Source organism: Cucurbita moschata, unplaced genomic scaffold (genome assembly GCF_002738365.1).
Source record: "Cucurbita moschata cultivar Rifu unplaced genomic scaffold, Cmos_1.0 Cmo_Scf00008, whole genome shotgun sequence".
NCBI lineage: Eukaryota > Viridiplantae > Streptophyta > Magnoliopsida > Cucurbitales > Cucurbitaceae > Cucurbita > Cucurbita moschata.
The window spans coordinates 2780206-2794261 of record NW_019268524.1 but is presented as its reverse complement, the minus strand read 5'-3'; the positions used below and the strand labels follow the sequence as shown (position 1 = coordinate 2794261).

At 33.9% G+C, this 14056-nt stretch overlaps 2 protein-coding genes and 2 pseudogenes across 2 annotated transcripts; 2 read left to right on the top strand and 2 right to left on the bottom strand.

The window, feature by feature from the left end:
• The first annotated feature begins 966 nt into the window (after positions 1-966).
• Positions 967-3206, top strand: LOC111446669 (deSI-like protein At4g17486). The gene is made up of 4 exons (XM_023085583.1): positions 967-1172; positions 1285-1470; positions 2045-2332; positions 2637-3206. The coding sequence occupies exons 2-4, from the start codon at positions 1323-1325 to the stop codon at positions 2894-2896; spliced, it is 696 nt and encodes a 231-aa protein (XP_022941351.1). The 5' UTR covers positions 967-1172; positions 1285-1322; the 3' UTR covers positions 2897-3206.
• LOC111446239 lies at positions 3007-5391 on the bottom strand (annotated as a pseudogene).
• Positions 5392-6016: 625 nt separating this feature from the next.
• Positions 6017-6816, bottom strand: LOC111446670 (annotated as a pseudogene).
• Positions 6817-8096: 1280 nt separating this feature from the next.
• Positions 8097-8785, top strand: LOC111446671 (60S ribosomal protein L39). The gene is made up of 3 exons (XM_023085584.1): positions 8097-8186; positions 8322-8425; positions 8522-8785. Exons 1-3 carry the CDS (start codon positions 8184-8186, stop codon positions 8568-8570), a joined length of 156 nt encoding a protein of 51 aa, XP_022941352.1. The 5' UTR covers positions 8097-8183; the 3' UTR covers positions 8571-8785.
• Positions 8786-14056: the final 5271 nt, after the last annotated feature.

Below are 14056 nucleotides of genomic sequence, written 5' to 3'. Positions count from 1 at the left end.
TTTTTTTTTTTTTTTTTTTTTTTTTTTTTTTTTTTTTTTTTTTTTTTTTGCGCATTAGCGAACTCGACCTTCTTGCTTCTGCTTCATCTATCACTGTTCGTGTGAGTGTTTCTCTTTTGAGCATAACGCTCTCTTATAAGTACATTTTTACATCTCGTAGCTTTAGTAAATCGCTTGGTTCTATTCATCTTCGACGCAAGAGCACTTCATTAGCGAATTATTACGTGCTCCTTCAACGATGGCTATTGCAAACCTTGTGTTGTCTGTTCATTTGGGTGTTTCTCTCTTGAGCGTGACGCTCTCTTATCAGTGCATTTTTACATCTCGTAGCTTTAATAAACCACTTGGTTCCGTTCATCCTCGATGCAAGAGCACTTCATTAGCGAATTATTACATGCTCCTTCAACGTTGACTATTACAAACCTCGTGTTGTCTGTTCGTATGGGTGTTTCTCTCTTGATCGTAACGCTCTCTTATAAGTGCACTTTTACATCTCGTAGCTTCAGTAAATCGCTCGGTTCCATTCATCTTCGACGCAAGAGCACTCGATCAGCGAATTATTACGCATTATTTCAATGATGTCTATTGTCAATTTTACGACCTCTCACCCGATCTCGAGAAAGTGAGGTGATAATTAAAAAAAATTATATGCAAGGACAAAAGAACAATAATCATAAAGCAGTAATTATTGTAATTATTTCAATAATTAACAACTTCTTTTTTTCTTTTTTTGCAAGTATATAAATTTATAATAAAAAAAAATGAACAAAAACAATAAATTTAGAAAAACAATAAAAAAAAAAATATGGATAATTAATAATTAGTTTTTCTATTATTAATTGAGAGGTGAAATTGAGAGTTTAGCATTCAGTTCTGGATGAGTTGGGGGCCATCTGTCCGTCCTCCACAAAATAATCTCAATTCTCATAAATAAATAAAAAACAATGAAATTTTTTAAAAAATAAATTAAATGTGTTATAAAAAAAAAGGGGAAAAAAATTTGGAGAAGAACGAGGATGACGAAAAGATCGGCGTGAGAGAATTGTTTCGGCTGCCGATAAATCTGAGGCCCGTTGCTCGATAATTCTTCGTCCCGAAGCCCAACGGACGAACCCTGTTATTCTCTGGATTTACTGACGATTGATTTTCCAGTTCGTTCTGTTTTTTTGTTGGTAACGAATAATTTTCCTCCTAATTTTTTCCTTTACGGTTTCTTAATTTTGATTCTCTTTAACTAAATTCCTCTGGTTTGAATCTTACGGTTTTGTGTGATTTTGATTTCAGAGACTTAGAGGAGGAGGCGGAGTAAAGAAGCGGTGAGTATGGTGGAAATGTTGCGTAGAATGGCCTTGATGTCGAAGAAGAAGAAGAGTGGAACGGTGCCGGTTCATTTGAATGTTTATGATCTAACGCCGATCAATGGCTACGCGTATTGGTTCGGTCTAGGGGTTTACCATTCCGGTGTTCAAGGTTAGACAATTTATGGCGTTTTTCTTCTTCTTCTTCTTCACTTTTTGGTATGTTGTTGTTGAACGGCAACGATGAGGATTTTTGGTTTCTTTCAGATGTTTTTTAGTTTAGACTGAGGGATTTCTGAAGTGCGTTCTTCATTTTTCTTGATTCTTCGTTGCGTTTTCCTTCAGATCTGAGGTTTAACTCGCTCTGTTTTTAGATGAAATTCGTGATTCTTGAGAAATTTGAGGAACATAGCGAGGTTTTATGACGGTTCTGTTAGATTCTTTTGGTTTGGTTGTGAGTTTACTGTTTAGTTTGAGGAAATATCGTTCTGTAATGGCTATAGATTGATTTGGCTGAGATATTGATGAATTGATGTTTGGAAAAACTCAGTTTCTTCATATTTCCAATTGTTTTCATGATTTTCTAGTGACCATAATCAGTTTCATTTGTGTTCGACCTTTTCAGAGTTTTTTTTTTATGATTTGAACAGTCAATGTTTCCAATGGAGTTTGATTGTTTAATTTATTCTATCAAGAACAAGCTGTTCAAAATTAAAAACTCTGAACTGGGATGGATCTTTTTGCAGTTCATGGAGTTGAATATGCATTTGGAGCTCATGACCATGCAACTTCAGGGATATTTGAGGTAGAACCAAGGCAATGTCCTGGTTTTACATTTAGGAAATCGATTTGCATCGGAAGAACGAATCTCGGTCCGAAAGATGTCCGCTCGTTCATGGAGAAACTAGCTGAAGAGTACTCTGGGAACACTTATCATCTCATAACCAAAAATTGCAACCACTTTTGCAACGACGCATGTGTAAAGTTGGTCGGAAAACCAATCCCTAGCTGGGTCAACCGACTTGCTCGACTCGGTAAGATCGATTCTTATGCTTAAATTTTGATCACCTAGCATCTTGCTTGTAGTTAATGTTTCATCGAGGACGATAGCTAGTTTACAAACAAACTGCCCATAATAATATAACCACTGTGATTCTATGCCTGATCTTATGAAAATCTTGGCTTCTCCTGCATAATTTAGAGTATGGCATAGCTCATGAGCTCGATCCAATAATTAACAAAGTGACAACGTTACGAGCGTTTCATGTTGTTCATTCTACTGAGATTGAAACTTACAACAATTGGTGACATTGGTTCGATGTGTTTTTGTATTTCCAGGTCTTTTCTGCAACTGTGTTCTTCCAGCGAGTTTGAACGAATCGAAAGTTCGGCAAGTAAGATCGGGAGAGAAGTTCAACGAAGGTATAAAGAAGAAACTGAAAATCCAGTCAAATGGGTGTAATAATGCTTCGTCTTCTACGAACCCTTCGAAACCTTCGACTACAACCGTTAAAGTAAATAGACAGAAACGATGCCTCCCAGCATCGTCGACGGTGATCAATTCTTCGACACCGGCACCTCTGACTCTGAAGCTGTAACAGTAAGTGTTTCTTATTATAGGGCATTTTAAGAGTATAATCAACAACAGAAGACAGGCAAAATAGCATGGTTATCATCATTTTGCCTCTCTGTTGGTCTTCTGCTTCTACTAATCTAAAACAAACAATTAAACAAAGAAAAGAAAAGAAATTTGTGTTCATAATGGCGTTGTGTATGTGTAGTGATTTGATTGTGTGATAATATATTGTTGAATTACAAAAGGGATAATATATTGTTGAATTACAAAAGGGCTTTTGATTTAGAAGTTGGAAGAAGAAGAGTTTAATGGAAATGGGTATTTTGATTCGACGTTTCCTTATGGACCATGTTTGATGGTAGGTTGTCAGTGTTCACGAGTGTTCATGAGTTGAATTAGGTCTAGGTTGTCAGTGTAAGTGAGTGTTCATGAGTTGAATTGAGTCTAGGTTGTCAGTGTTCGTGAGTGTTCGTGAGTTGAATTGGGTCTAGGTTGTCAGTGTTCGTGAGTTGAATTGTGGCTTTCAATTTAGATAATTTTGATTAAATAATAAACCTGAACTAGTTTTTAAATTTTTATTTGTAATAAAAGTCAAATTTTATTTATGGAATAAATAAAATTAGTTATTATAGTAAATATATGTATATATAATTGGTTTATAAATGAAATATATATATTTTTATTTTTTATTTTTGGTGGTAAAACTCATGTGATAATAAGTTGATTTGGCAGTTGGTTATTTCAACTGAGCTGTAATTGTTGCAATTCAAACCTAACGGTACATTAGGTAAGAGAAAATTAATGCTTTAATTAATATATGATTATATTATATTAAGAGTCGTAATTGTGGTCATTTATATATATAATTTGACTTGAAACCATCCATACCGGTAATTTTCTCAAATATTTTAATTAAAGTTTAAGGTTATTACCCATGAATAACAATTTTCTAGGTTGGTTTTGGGTGGCCGGCAGCCTGGTTGTCAAAACCAATTTTTTAGTTTATTTAAAAATGGGTGCGGAGGAAGTCGGGAGAGATTTCTCTCTGACGAGGTCGGAGACTTCTGAATATAAATGAAAATTATTCGATAAAATATTTTTAAATGAATATTTTTTAAAAAATAATATAAAATATGGAGAAAAAAAATGGTATTTGCTACTTGGATAGCCATAGTAATTCTAGAGAAAAAAGGTCGACGTGGGCTCTGCCCGTTGCTATGATGATTCATGATAATTCGATGGTTCGCACAGCTACGCGATGCATCATTCAAATTTCTGTTCTATCTCTCGAATTTTTCATGAAAAGTTCCGACAAAAATAAATTTGAGAATTTCCTAAAATTGAAATATGTCCGAGCGACACGTTGATACCGAAACAGAACCAACCAATTCGTTCAATCCTAGGTTCCAATTCTGCTGTCTGTTCCTCTGTTCATCTTCCCCTTCGACTCTCCACAATGGTATGATATTGTCCACTTTGAGCATAAGCTCTCATGGCTTTGGCTTCCCCAAAAGGCCTCGTACCAATGGAGATAGTATTCCTCACTTATAAACCCATGATCTTCCACTAAATTAACCAATGTGGGACACTCCCAATCCCAATAATCCTCAACATGCATTTCCTCTGTTTTCTTTCCCCAAATCGAAACCCCAATTGTACACATCCCAATACACCTCCACCGGAACTCCGGCCACTTCGATTCTTTCGTTTCCTCTGAATTTCCAGTTCAGCCGCTTGATTTGCACAACACATTTCCCGTCGACGCTAAACGACAGCCCTAATTCGCCGCCGTCGATCTCGATTTCTCGGATTTGGCCGCCGAATTTCGCCTGCGTGGTGTAGATATTGTGCGCAATCACGTGTTCCCTTTTCAGGATTAGTGTTTGTGAGTTATGAAGCTTCGCCGTTCAGGTCTTGGCGTAGGCTTCTTTGATCATATCGCCGACGAGGAGAATCGGCTCGCCGTCGACAACGACGGCGATGAAGAATCCGGAATGGGGTTCCGGTGAGGCGGAGAAACGAGCTCGCCGTAAGTCCCAGTAGACGTGGAATTGGTGCGGTAAATGCAGGTGGTGAGATTCGAGGAGCTGGAAATTAGCGGCGGCGGCGGCGATTGTCGGAGGGGCGGAAGCAGGAAGGGAAGACGGCGGACATTGGTGGGGAAAGTGAAGAAGTGGAAATTGCAGAGATTTGGAAATGAATCCTTGCCAACGTGACACACGACCATTGTCTTTTAATAATTTCAATTGAATTATTGTGATTTTGTATATTATAATTTAATCTTAAACCCTGCAACAAAATTTAGAAGTTATATTTAAATAATAATAATAATAATACCATGTTAGACGAACACGACTCTCCACAATGGTATGATATTGTCCACTTTGAGTATAAGCTCTCGTAGCTTTGCTTTGTGCTTCCCCAAAAGGCCTTATACCAATGGAGTTAGTATTCCTCATTTATAAACCCATGATCACACCCTAAATTAGTCAATGTGGGACTTCCATCATCCAACATATTTAAGTTAGGAAGGAAAGACTGATCTCAAATAAATAGGTAAATTATCGTAATGGTTTGAAAAAAAAAAAAAAAATCGATAGTTGGGCTGGGCCGATTATGTTGCTGATTCTAGCGCTAATGGGCCGACATTATTTTTATTTTATTTTTCTTGCAAATATAGCATAATGAAAATTAAAGTTGAATAATTAATAAATAAAAGTAAGAAATAAAATAGAACACTTGATAATTATTTATAATATAAATCCATACTCAATAAATAAAATATCAATTATTTAGATAAATTTAAAAGTTTTCAATCCACCTGTTGTATATATTATTTAATATTACAATAAAATAAAAACTTTTATCCATAATAATCACATTAATGATTAATGTCTTGTTGATTTTATATTTAAATTCAAATTATTAATGATTGTAAACTCATGGAAAAAAAAAAATAAAGCTACAACAAAGAAAAAAAATTAAAATAATAATTTAAAAAAGTTTAATAATTGAAATGCATATTTTATAAAAGTAAAAATAATAATAAAAAAAAAACATGATGAAAATAGATATTTTTGGACAAAATTAGGAAATATATTTAAAAAAAAAAAAGAGAATTAAAATTTGATATATGGAATCCATGGCGGCTAACACGTTATAAACCTCAAAAAATTCGTCTCACAAACAAAACTCCATGGATCCATAATAAAGAAGCTCCTCAATCATTTGCTCAATGTGATCATCTTCCAACAATTTCAGTTCCTCTGGCTCCGCCGCCTCGGCCGCCGTTGGTCGATTCTCCTCCACCATCGATCTCGCCGCATCGGCATAAGACGCCGCCGCAAACGGCGGCGGAAGTTCTCTTTTGAACTCCTGGTTACTAATCTGCAAAGAAGCCATATAACATCTATGCAATTTCGCAGTCAAATTGGCCGACAAGATCTTGGAATTCGACGACTGAATCGTGTTCGGATTGTACGGGAAATTCGTTCTTGCGTTTGGTCCACACATTAATCTCGCCGCTTCATCATAAGCCCTAGCTGCATCCTCCGCCGTTTCAAATGTTCCAAGCCAAATCCTCGTCTTCCTGTAAAAACAGTGCCTTAAATTTCATTACATTGGCTTAAAGAAAACACCAAAATCAAGGTAAAAAACGAGAGACCGACAACGAAGGATGACGAATTTCAGAGACCCAAGAGCCCCAATGCCTTTGTCTTACGCCACGATATTGCCTTTGAGGTCTGGCCATGGCGGAACTTTTGTTGCTCACAAGGTGTTTGTGAAAATGCCTCAATGAAAAACAGAGCACAAAATTGATAGTTGTGGGCAGAGAACATAATGGGTGGTTTTATATTTGGTCGTTGCTGACAAAACGGCAATCGCGGAGCCATTTTTGTGACGCCTTTCTGGCAAGCAATTTGATGTCAAGTGGGTCTCACGAGTGTGTTTAAAAATCAATCATCTCTTCTTTTTTGGCCTTGTCCAATAGCCACAGCCAGTTGGTTGTTGGGCGTTTTGGCTTTGCTGAAATGGGTAAGTTCAAGTTTCAAAATTCACTAAAAAAAGACCAAAAAAATCTGTTCACATGTCTTGAACTTGTACCAAATATGTTTATTTTTTTATTAAATTTTGATATAAAGTTTTTTTTTTTGGGTATTATTTAACACGTTTCATGTGATTTTGAGTGTCGTGTTTAAGATTATAAATATATTTTTTTTGTGTCGCTACATGTTCGTGAGAATATTCAATCACGAGAAGATTATCTTCATTAGAGTAAAATAATTTATCTGTTCAACTAGATAGTTGATAAGATATTTCGTATTGAACTTGTTTCGGGTTATTTTTCGTCAAACGGTGTCGTTATAGTTGCATTTCTAGATCGGCTTTGAAGCGTTCTTACCTTTTGAACTCAATTCAAATGCGGTATACGAGTTAAATTTGAGCATTTTGGCAAAAACATTTCTAACCCGAAATCAAATAGCAAGTAAATTCATAATTAGTGAGCTAGTTTTAATGTGTGGAGCTATGCACAATGTTAATGCTACTAAACACGTCGAACGTATATGTGAGATCTTACATTAGTTGTAGAAGGAAACAAAGGTCTTCTTATAAGAGTGTGAAAGTCTCTACCTAGTAGACATGTTTTAAAACAGAGAATATTTAAGGTTGTCAGCTATACGTTACGGGCCAAAATGGACAATATTTTCTAGCGGTGCGCTTGAGCTGCTACAAATGGTAACAGAGTTGCCAGCAAGGATGCTGGTCCCAAAGGGGTGGATTGTAAGATCTCACATCGGTTGGAGAAGGAAATAAAACTAAGGGTGCAAAAGCCTTTCCTTAGTAGACGCGTTTTAAAACCGTGAGGCTGACGACCATACGTAATGGGTCAAAGTGAATAATAACTACTAGCAGGGGGCTTGAGCTATTACGGTATCTTTGAAGCGTGATGTAACTAACATTGTGCATGTGTGTGTATATATATATTGACACACACTTAACATAAGGACAAATCATTTGATTCAACCAATATTTCTAAAAAAAAAAAAAATAATAATAATAACTGATGGGCTTGGCTCTACCTCGTGGGCCATGAGTTTCAAATGTTGGCCCAATTAACTTGTAAGAGTGGGAAAAGTTTGGGCTCAACTGCAAGCCCATTTACGAGGTTAGAATCTCGGTTGGGCTGCCCGCGGGCATATCTCGATTGTCCTTTTCGGTGTAGCATATAAAAACTTGTTCGACACTGATAGGGTTTTCGTTAGACCGCCGTTTGCTTCCAAGTTCGCCGCGGAACACCGGACTCGAAGATGGTACGTACTGTCATTCAATTCTCTCAAGTCTGAACTTCTTGTTTCCGTTATCCTATTGTTGTTCGTCCTTCTCCATTTAATGATTGAAACTGTGAGAGTTTGTGATTCGATTTTCTCATCTCTTTCAATTCGCAGCCGTCTCACAAGACTTTCAGAATCAAGAAGAAGCTCGCGAAGAAGATGAGGCAGAACAGGCCTATCCCGCACTGGATCCGTCTGAGAACCGACAATACTATCAGGTGTTAAGCCTACGCCATTTGAATCGCCATTTTTTCAAGTCTGAGATCTGATTTTGAGTCTTACATTCTGGCGTTCTACTGTCGATTGTTTTTCAGATACAACGCAAAGCGCAGGCACTGGCGTCGCACCAAGCTAGGGTTCTGAGGTGCTTTCGATTTATAACTTTAATGCTCATTTACTTCGAATTTGTTAAGATTGCGGACCTAAGTGTTTTTAAGGACCTATTATTATATTTGCGCAACTGAAATTTAGTTCATCTGATATTTTTGTTGAATCATTTCTACACTAAAGTTTGAAGTAGTTCGGGGTAGAATGAATTTACTGGCAGGGGTCATGTCTGTGGATTAGCATTTTATCCACATATTCATGGATTTATGGAAACATATCACGATTTTCCACTCCTTAATGAAGTTATAATTGTTGTCAGTATTCGCCTTTAGATTCTTGAAACGTTGCTAGTTCATATTTTCCACCATCTCATTTACCCCTTGCCTTCAGTAACGTTTGGGTTTATTATAGCAATCTGATCAAATATTTTCTTATAGATAGAATATTTCTGCCTAAGTCCGTCTCGCTCTTTATTTAATCGATTTTGTTACTTCAACCATTGATTATACAATGGGGGAATTGGAAGGAGGATAGAAGACTGAGGAACAAAAATTGGGCCCGAAGTTCGTGTAGCTTGATTAGGTTTGGTAGAGCCAATTCATAAATATGTATGGCTCAAATATACAATTCATAACTGACCTTCATTGACAATGGACAATTATCAGAATTTCCTAGCTTACCCTAGTAGAGAGACTACAAATACACAGTTCATAATCATACAATTCTACAGAATTATATGTTCTGAAAGAGGACATTGTTTGTGAGACTCTTCAAGACAGATAATTGCCCTAACTGAATAATCTTTGTCAATTGCCCGTGGGATGTGGTAGCTTGTCGTTATAGTTGTTGTGCCTTTTCTTGTCAAGGAAGTGGGTGGAGGCAGAGAACTTGGGTGTACCTAGGCGCTCATTTGCAGCTCATCACCGTATTTTAGAACCCTAACCTTATTCAATGTGGCTGCCATGCCATGGTGTGAAGTAAACTGCATTTGTTGCATTTGTGTGGATGTCCAATAGGTAAGCCCCTGTTTGATTGCCCAACAAAATAGTTGTTTAGTGAATAACTCAACCTATGACTTGCTTAGAACCATCCCAAGCTCAGAGAAGAAAATATTTTTGATGAAGTGAAAGCAAACAATGAATGCTTCAACAGGTTTGAAGTGAGAATAGTTTGTTTCGATAATCGAGAGAGAGTGATGGAAGGATGGACTATAGAAAGAAGGATCAGTCTCTGTTTACATATGGGCATGATTGGATTTTGATGCCCTAATCTCAATTCGATCGACCAAGTTCGTTCATCAAGTTCATCGGGTTATCCTTTTGTTGGCTCCTTGATACGATCTAACCGAAATTAGTTTTTTTTTTTATTCTTTGTTTTTGCCCATTAGATTGATATAGTATTCTTTGTTTTTGCCTATTAGATTGATCTCAATTCGATTGGATTTTTTTTATTTAAAAAATTAGATTGGATTTGGCAAATTAATAAGTTTATCCACGTAGTAGTTTTTTTTTTAAATAGACAAACATATTTTAAATAATTATCAAACCTAAATTATTTGGCTGTAATGAGAGTTCTTATGTTGGTTCGACTTGCGCACACAACTGACAAAACTGACAGAGCCGTTTCATAATTGTAATTAGTACACCCAAAGTTGGATTGATTTCTATTTAGCGTCATGATTTTTAATTTTTTTATTTTATTTTGTCCTTGTAGTTTAATCAAATTTCACAAATTTCCCTTATTGTTACTATTATAACGATGTTTCGAAATTTGAATGGGCATCCTGGTTGCCATTAGTAATCGTACGAATTGAAAAATGTTTTTTTCCTAATTAATAATTTAATTTACTTATTGAGCTATGCTTGTTTGTGGCCCAATACATGGACTTCGACTTCTTGGTGGGCTTTATTGGGCCATACTTCATTTGAATGTATATAACCGGTATCTAATCTCGCTAACAAATAATTCAAAATTTTGATCTTAAAATAGAATGTTATTTTAAAAATAAACGGCGCTTAGTAACTGAAAAGTAAATTCGAAAATAAATTAACTAATAAAAATTAGAATTGTTTTTAATATTTATTCGGTAGCAACTTCTGAATTTTTTGTTAATTTGAACCATGTTATTAGTTATTAGTCTATTAACATATTTTATGTTTTAAATTTTGTATGATTATTATTTCATTATACCATGTAATTTATAAAATTGATCGTTTGTGTTTGTTTGATTCATGAATTTTAAAAAGCATCTAATGTCGTGGGTTTAATTCATAGATATACTAAACGTAGAATTTAATTTTGTATCTACCAAATTATCTATTATTTATTAGATACAACATTAAAACTTCAAGGGTCTATTAGACATTTTCTTATTTTATGGAATATCTTGAAACGTAAATAATAATTCAAAAAACAACTTTTCAAAATTTAGGAATCAAATAAATATAAATTTAAAAGTTCAAAAACTAAATAACTTGAACTACATTTCTTCGACTAAGCTAAAATTCGAATAAGCTAAAATTAAAAGATACAATTTTCATTATTTGAATCATATAATTTAAAATAATAAATTTATTATACGATTAAAAAATCTGAAACATAAAATGTATTATCGAACAAAGAAATTATAAATGTAAAATTTAATTTCAATAATTCTATAATAATGGGATGTCATTTATCAAATTAAAATTAGAATTTTGTAATTTGAAAGTTTTCTTAAATATTATTTAATATTATTTTGTTCCAAATAGAGGATAAAAGAGAATAAAAAAAAAACTTATCATAAAATGAATATTCAAAATAAAAGTAAGCGAATAAATCATTATCAAACAAATTCTCATCCCTCACTTCAATGACAATATTCTAAAATAAACATTGGATAAATAAGTTGAAGAATATGAGAATTAAAACAAAAATGCTCACAATTTTACATTCTCGAACCTCTACAAATAAAGACAATGCCGATATTTATTTATTAATATTATTTTTAAAGTACGATAAAGCGGTCAAAGCCCAAAAAAAAGAATTAGTAAAATAAACGCTAGGCTGAATTATTTATATCAGCCGTAATTTAAATAAATTAGTATTTGATAATTTTAATTTTTAAAGATAAAAATATATAAATTTTTTAATATTAAATTGCTGTCACCAACTAAAATTTGTATGAATCTTTTTATTTTATTTTATAATCTATAATTATTTAAAAGTTTTAAACTAATTAATTAATTTTCTTTTATTTTTTGGCAATCATAATTTAATTGACTCTTTTAAAAAATAAAAAATCAGTGGAAAGTGTTTGATTTTACGAGAGTTTGTTTTAAAAGAGCAAATGTCATAAATTTTTAATTAATTTCACCCAACATAATTTCTATAAATAGGTATAAATAAAAAAGATACGTTATAATTGTCTTTATTTGGTTAGGGGATGATGACGTCACTCACAAAATACAATAAAAAAACAAAGTTCCGGTGACTAAATAGCTTGACACGAATTCGAACATACCAAATCTTGGAAGGAATTGAGCCACTAAACAGAAGAAAGAACGAAAACTTGGTCAAAATCAAAGTTTCTCGATCAGTTTCATAACGGGCACCTGTCCAGCTTCTCGATTTGTGTGATCCTGCTCAATATGGTCATCTTTTGACCTAATTCAAAAATGGTGGTCGTATAAATCTATGTTCATCAAACTGAAAAAGGTAAGTTATTTATAGTTCATAAAACCGTTTATATATTACATTTCTTATATCGAGCCTGTGTGCCATGTATGATGGTCATGCTTGTCCATGGCTTGTTCCCTGTGGCGTACGCCGTGTCATGTCAAACCCAGCTCATGTTGTGTATGTACGACCGTTTGACAAAATCATGTCTACTTCTATCAGACCTAAAATGGTTAAAAAAATATTATAGGGAAATGCGAATAGTTGTCAATTCATTATACTCCAAGTTATACGCTACCTGAGTTGTCCCTTGCTTAGCAGCTTATAACGTTGCTTTCAACTCTCTCTTTCGAAATTCTCTCTCCGCCCGTGTTGCACAATTGCTTTACAGACTACCGAAAAAGTGCGTTTGTAACACTAAACATCATGCTGGCATGTAAGTTTCTCTTGTAGTGTATGTTGTTTTTTCTCTTATATAGATGACATTATTCTATTTATGTAATGTTTGACCGATACCAATTTATTTCAACTCGTACATTAATTCATCGTTTTGTTTTTCCACTTTAGATTAAGAACCAAACAAAAGGCTTAAATGCAATGAAATGGTACTGCCTAATTTTAATTAAGCAATTAATTCAATAGAATCAAAATATTACCATACTAATTGCTAATATTGATATCCTCATAAATGTCTCGGTTGGATGCCCGTGACCAACAAAATTGCATACACCACTGGAAGAGAGAATATTTCAAGCAAAAATAATTTAAAATAATTATTAAAAAATATATATTTAAATAGTCTTAAATATTTATTCACGTCTTAAAATAACAATTTTTTTTGTTCATAATATTTAATCTTTATACTTTCTTAGAACTCGTATAAAAATGTTTTGACCTCCCAATTCGAGTGGGACACGACATGAATGATGATGAGTCACGGACAACGGAATAATTACTATTTTTTTTAACGATTTATTCGTTGAATTTTAATATATAACAATTTAATCACTGCAATTTAAATTTTTGTAACATAGATCATATCGTAAAAAAATATTATTAAGGGATAAAATTATAAAAAAATTGTAATCAAAATTGTTAAAATAAAAAATGGCAACATTTTAATAACAAATATTAAATTGCTACAAATATAGAAATAAAATAGTTAAATACTTCATTTTAGGGACTAAATTATAAGTACCTAAAATTTATGGACTAAATTATTATTTTTGTGAAAGTTGAGGGGTTGAAATATAATTTAACGAACTTTTTAATTATCGCACTTTATATCATATTGAATATGATGTATTTTCAATAACATTTTGAAAATATACCCTATTAAATTGTAATAACCCAAAATAATGATAAAATGTATTTTGGGTGTATGTGTTGTGTGTTTAATAATAATAATAATAATAAATTAATTAATTAATTAATTAAAAAAAAAAAAACGACGAAAATGAAGCAGCTGCGTCAAGCAGCTGCTGTAAAGGAGATTGAGGGGCGGTGGACGCGTAGCTGGAGGCGTGGGATGGATGAGAGGGTGATTAGGGGAGGTGGAAGCGTATTAGAGCCTGATTAGGCTTTAAAAAGGGAAGAAAAACGAAGAATGGAGTTGGAAAGAAACCCAGTAAACAGAGGAGGAAATTTTGGAGAATTCGAGTTTTTGGTTGCTTAAAATTGGACATCAATCGAGGGTAAAGGAAGAGGGGTTGTTGCTGAGGAATCTTTTGAGGAAAGGATACGGCCCCGAGCTGAAGCGGACGGTAATTCGAAGGTAACGAAAAAAACCCACATCACCGAACCTTTAAATCTCGATATCTTGAGTTATACTGCATAATAAGTTATGAAATAAGGCTGGTTAGAAC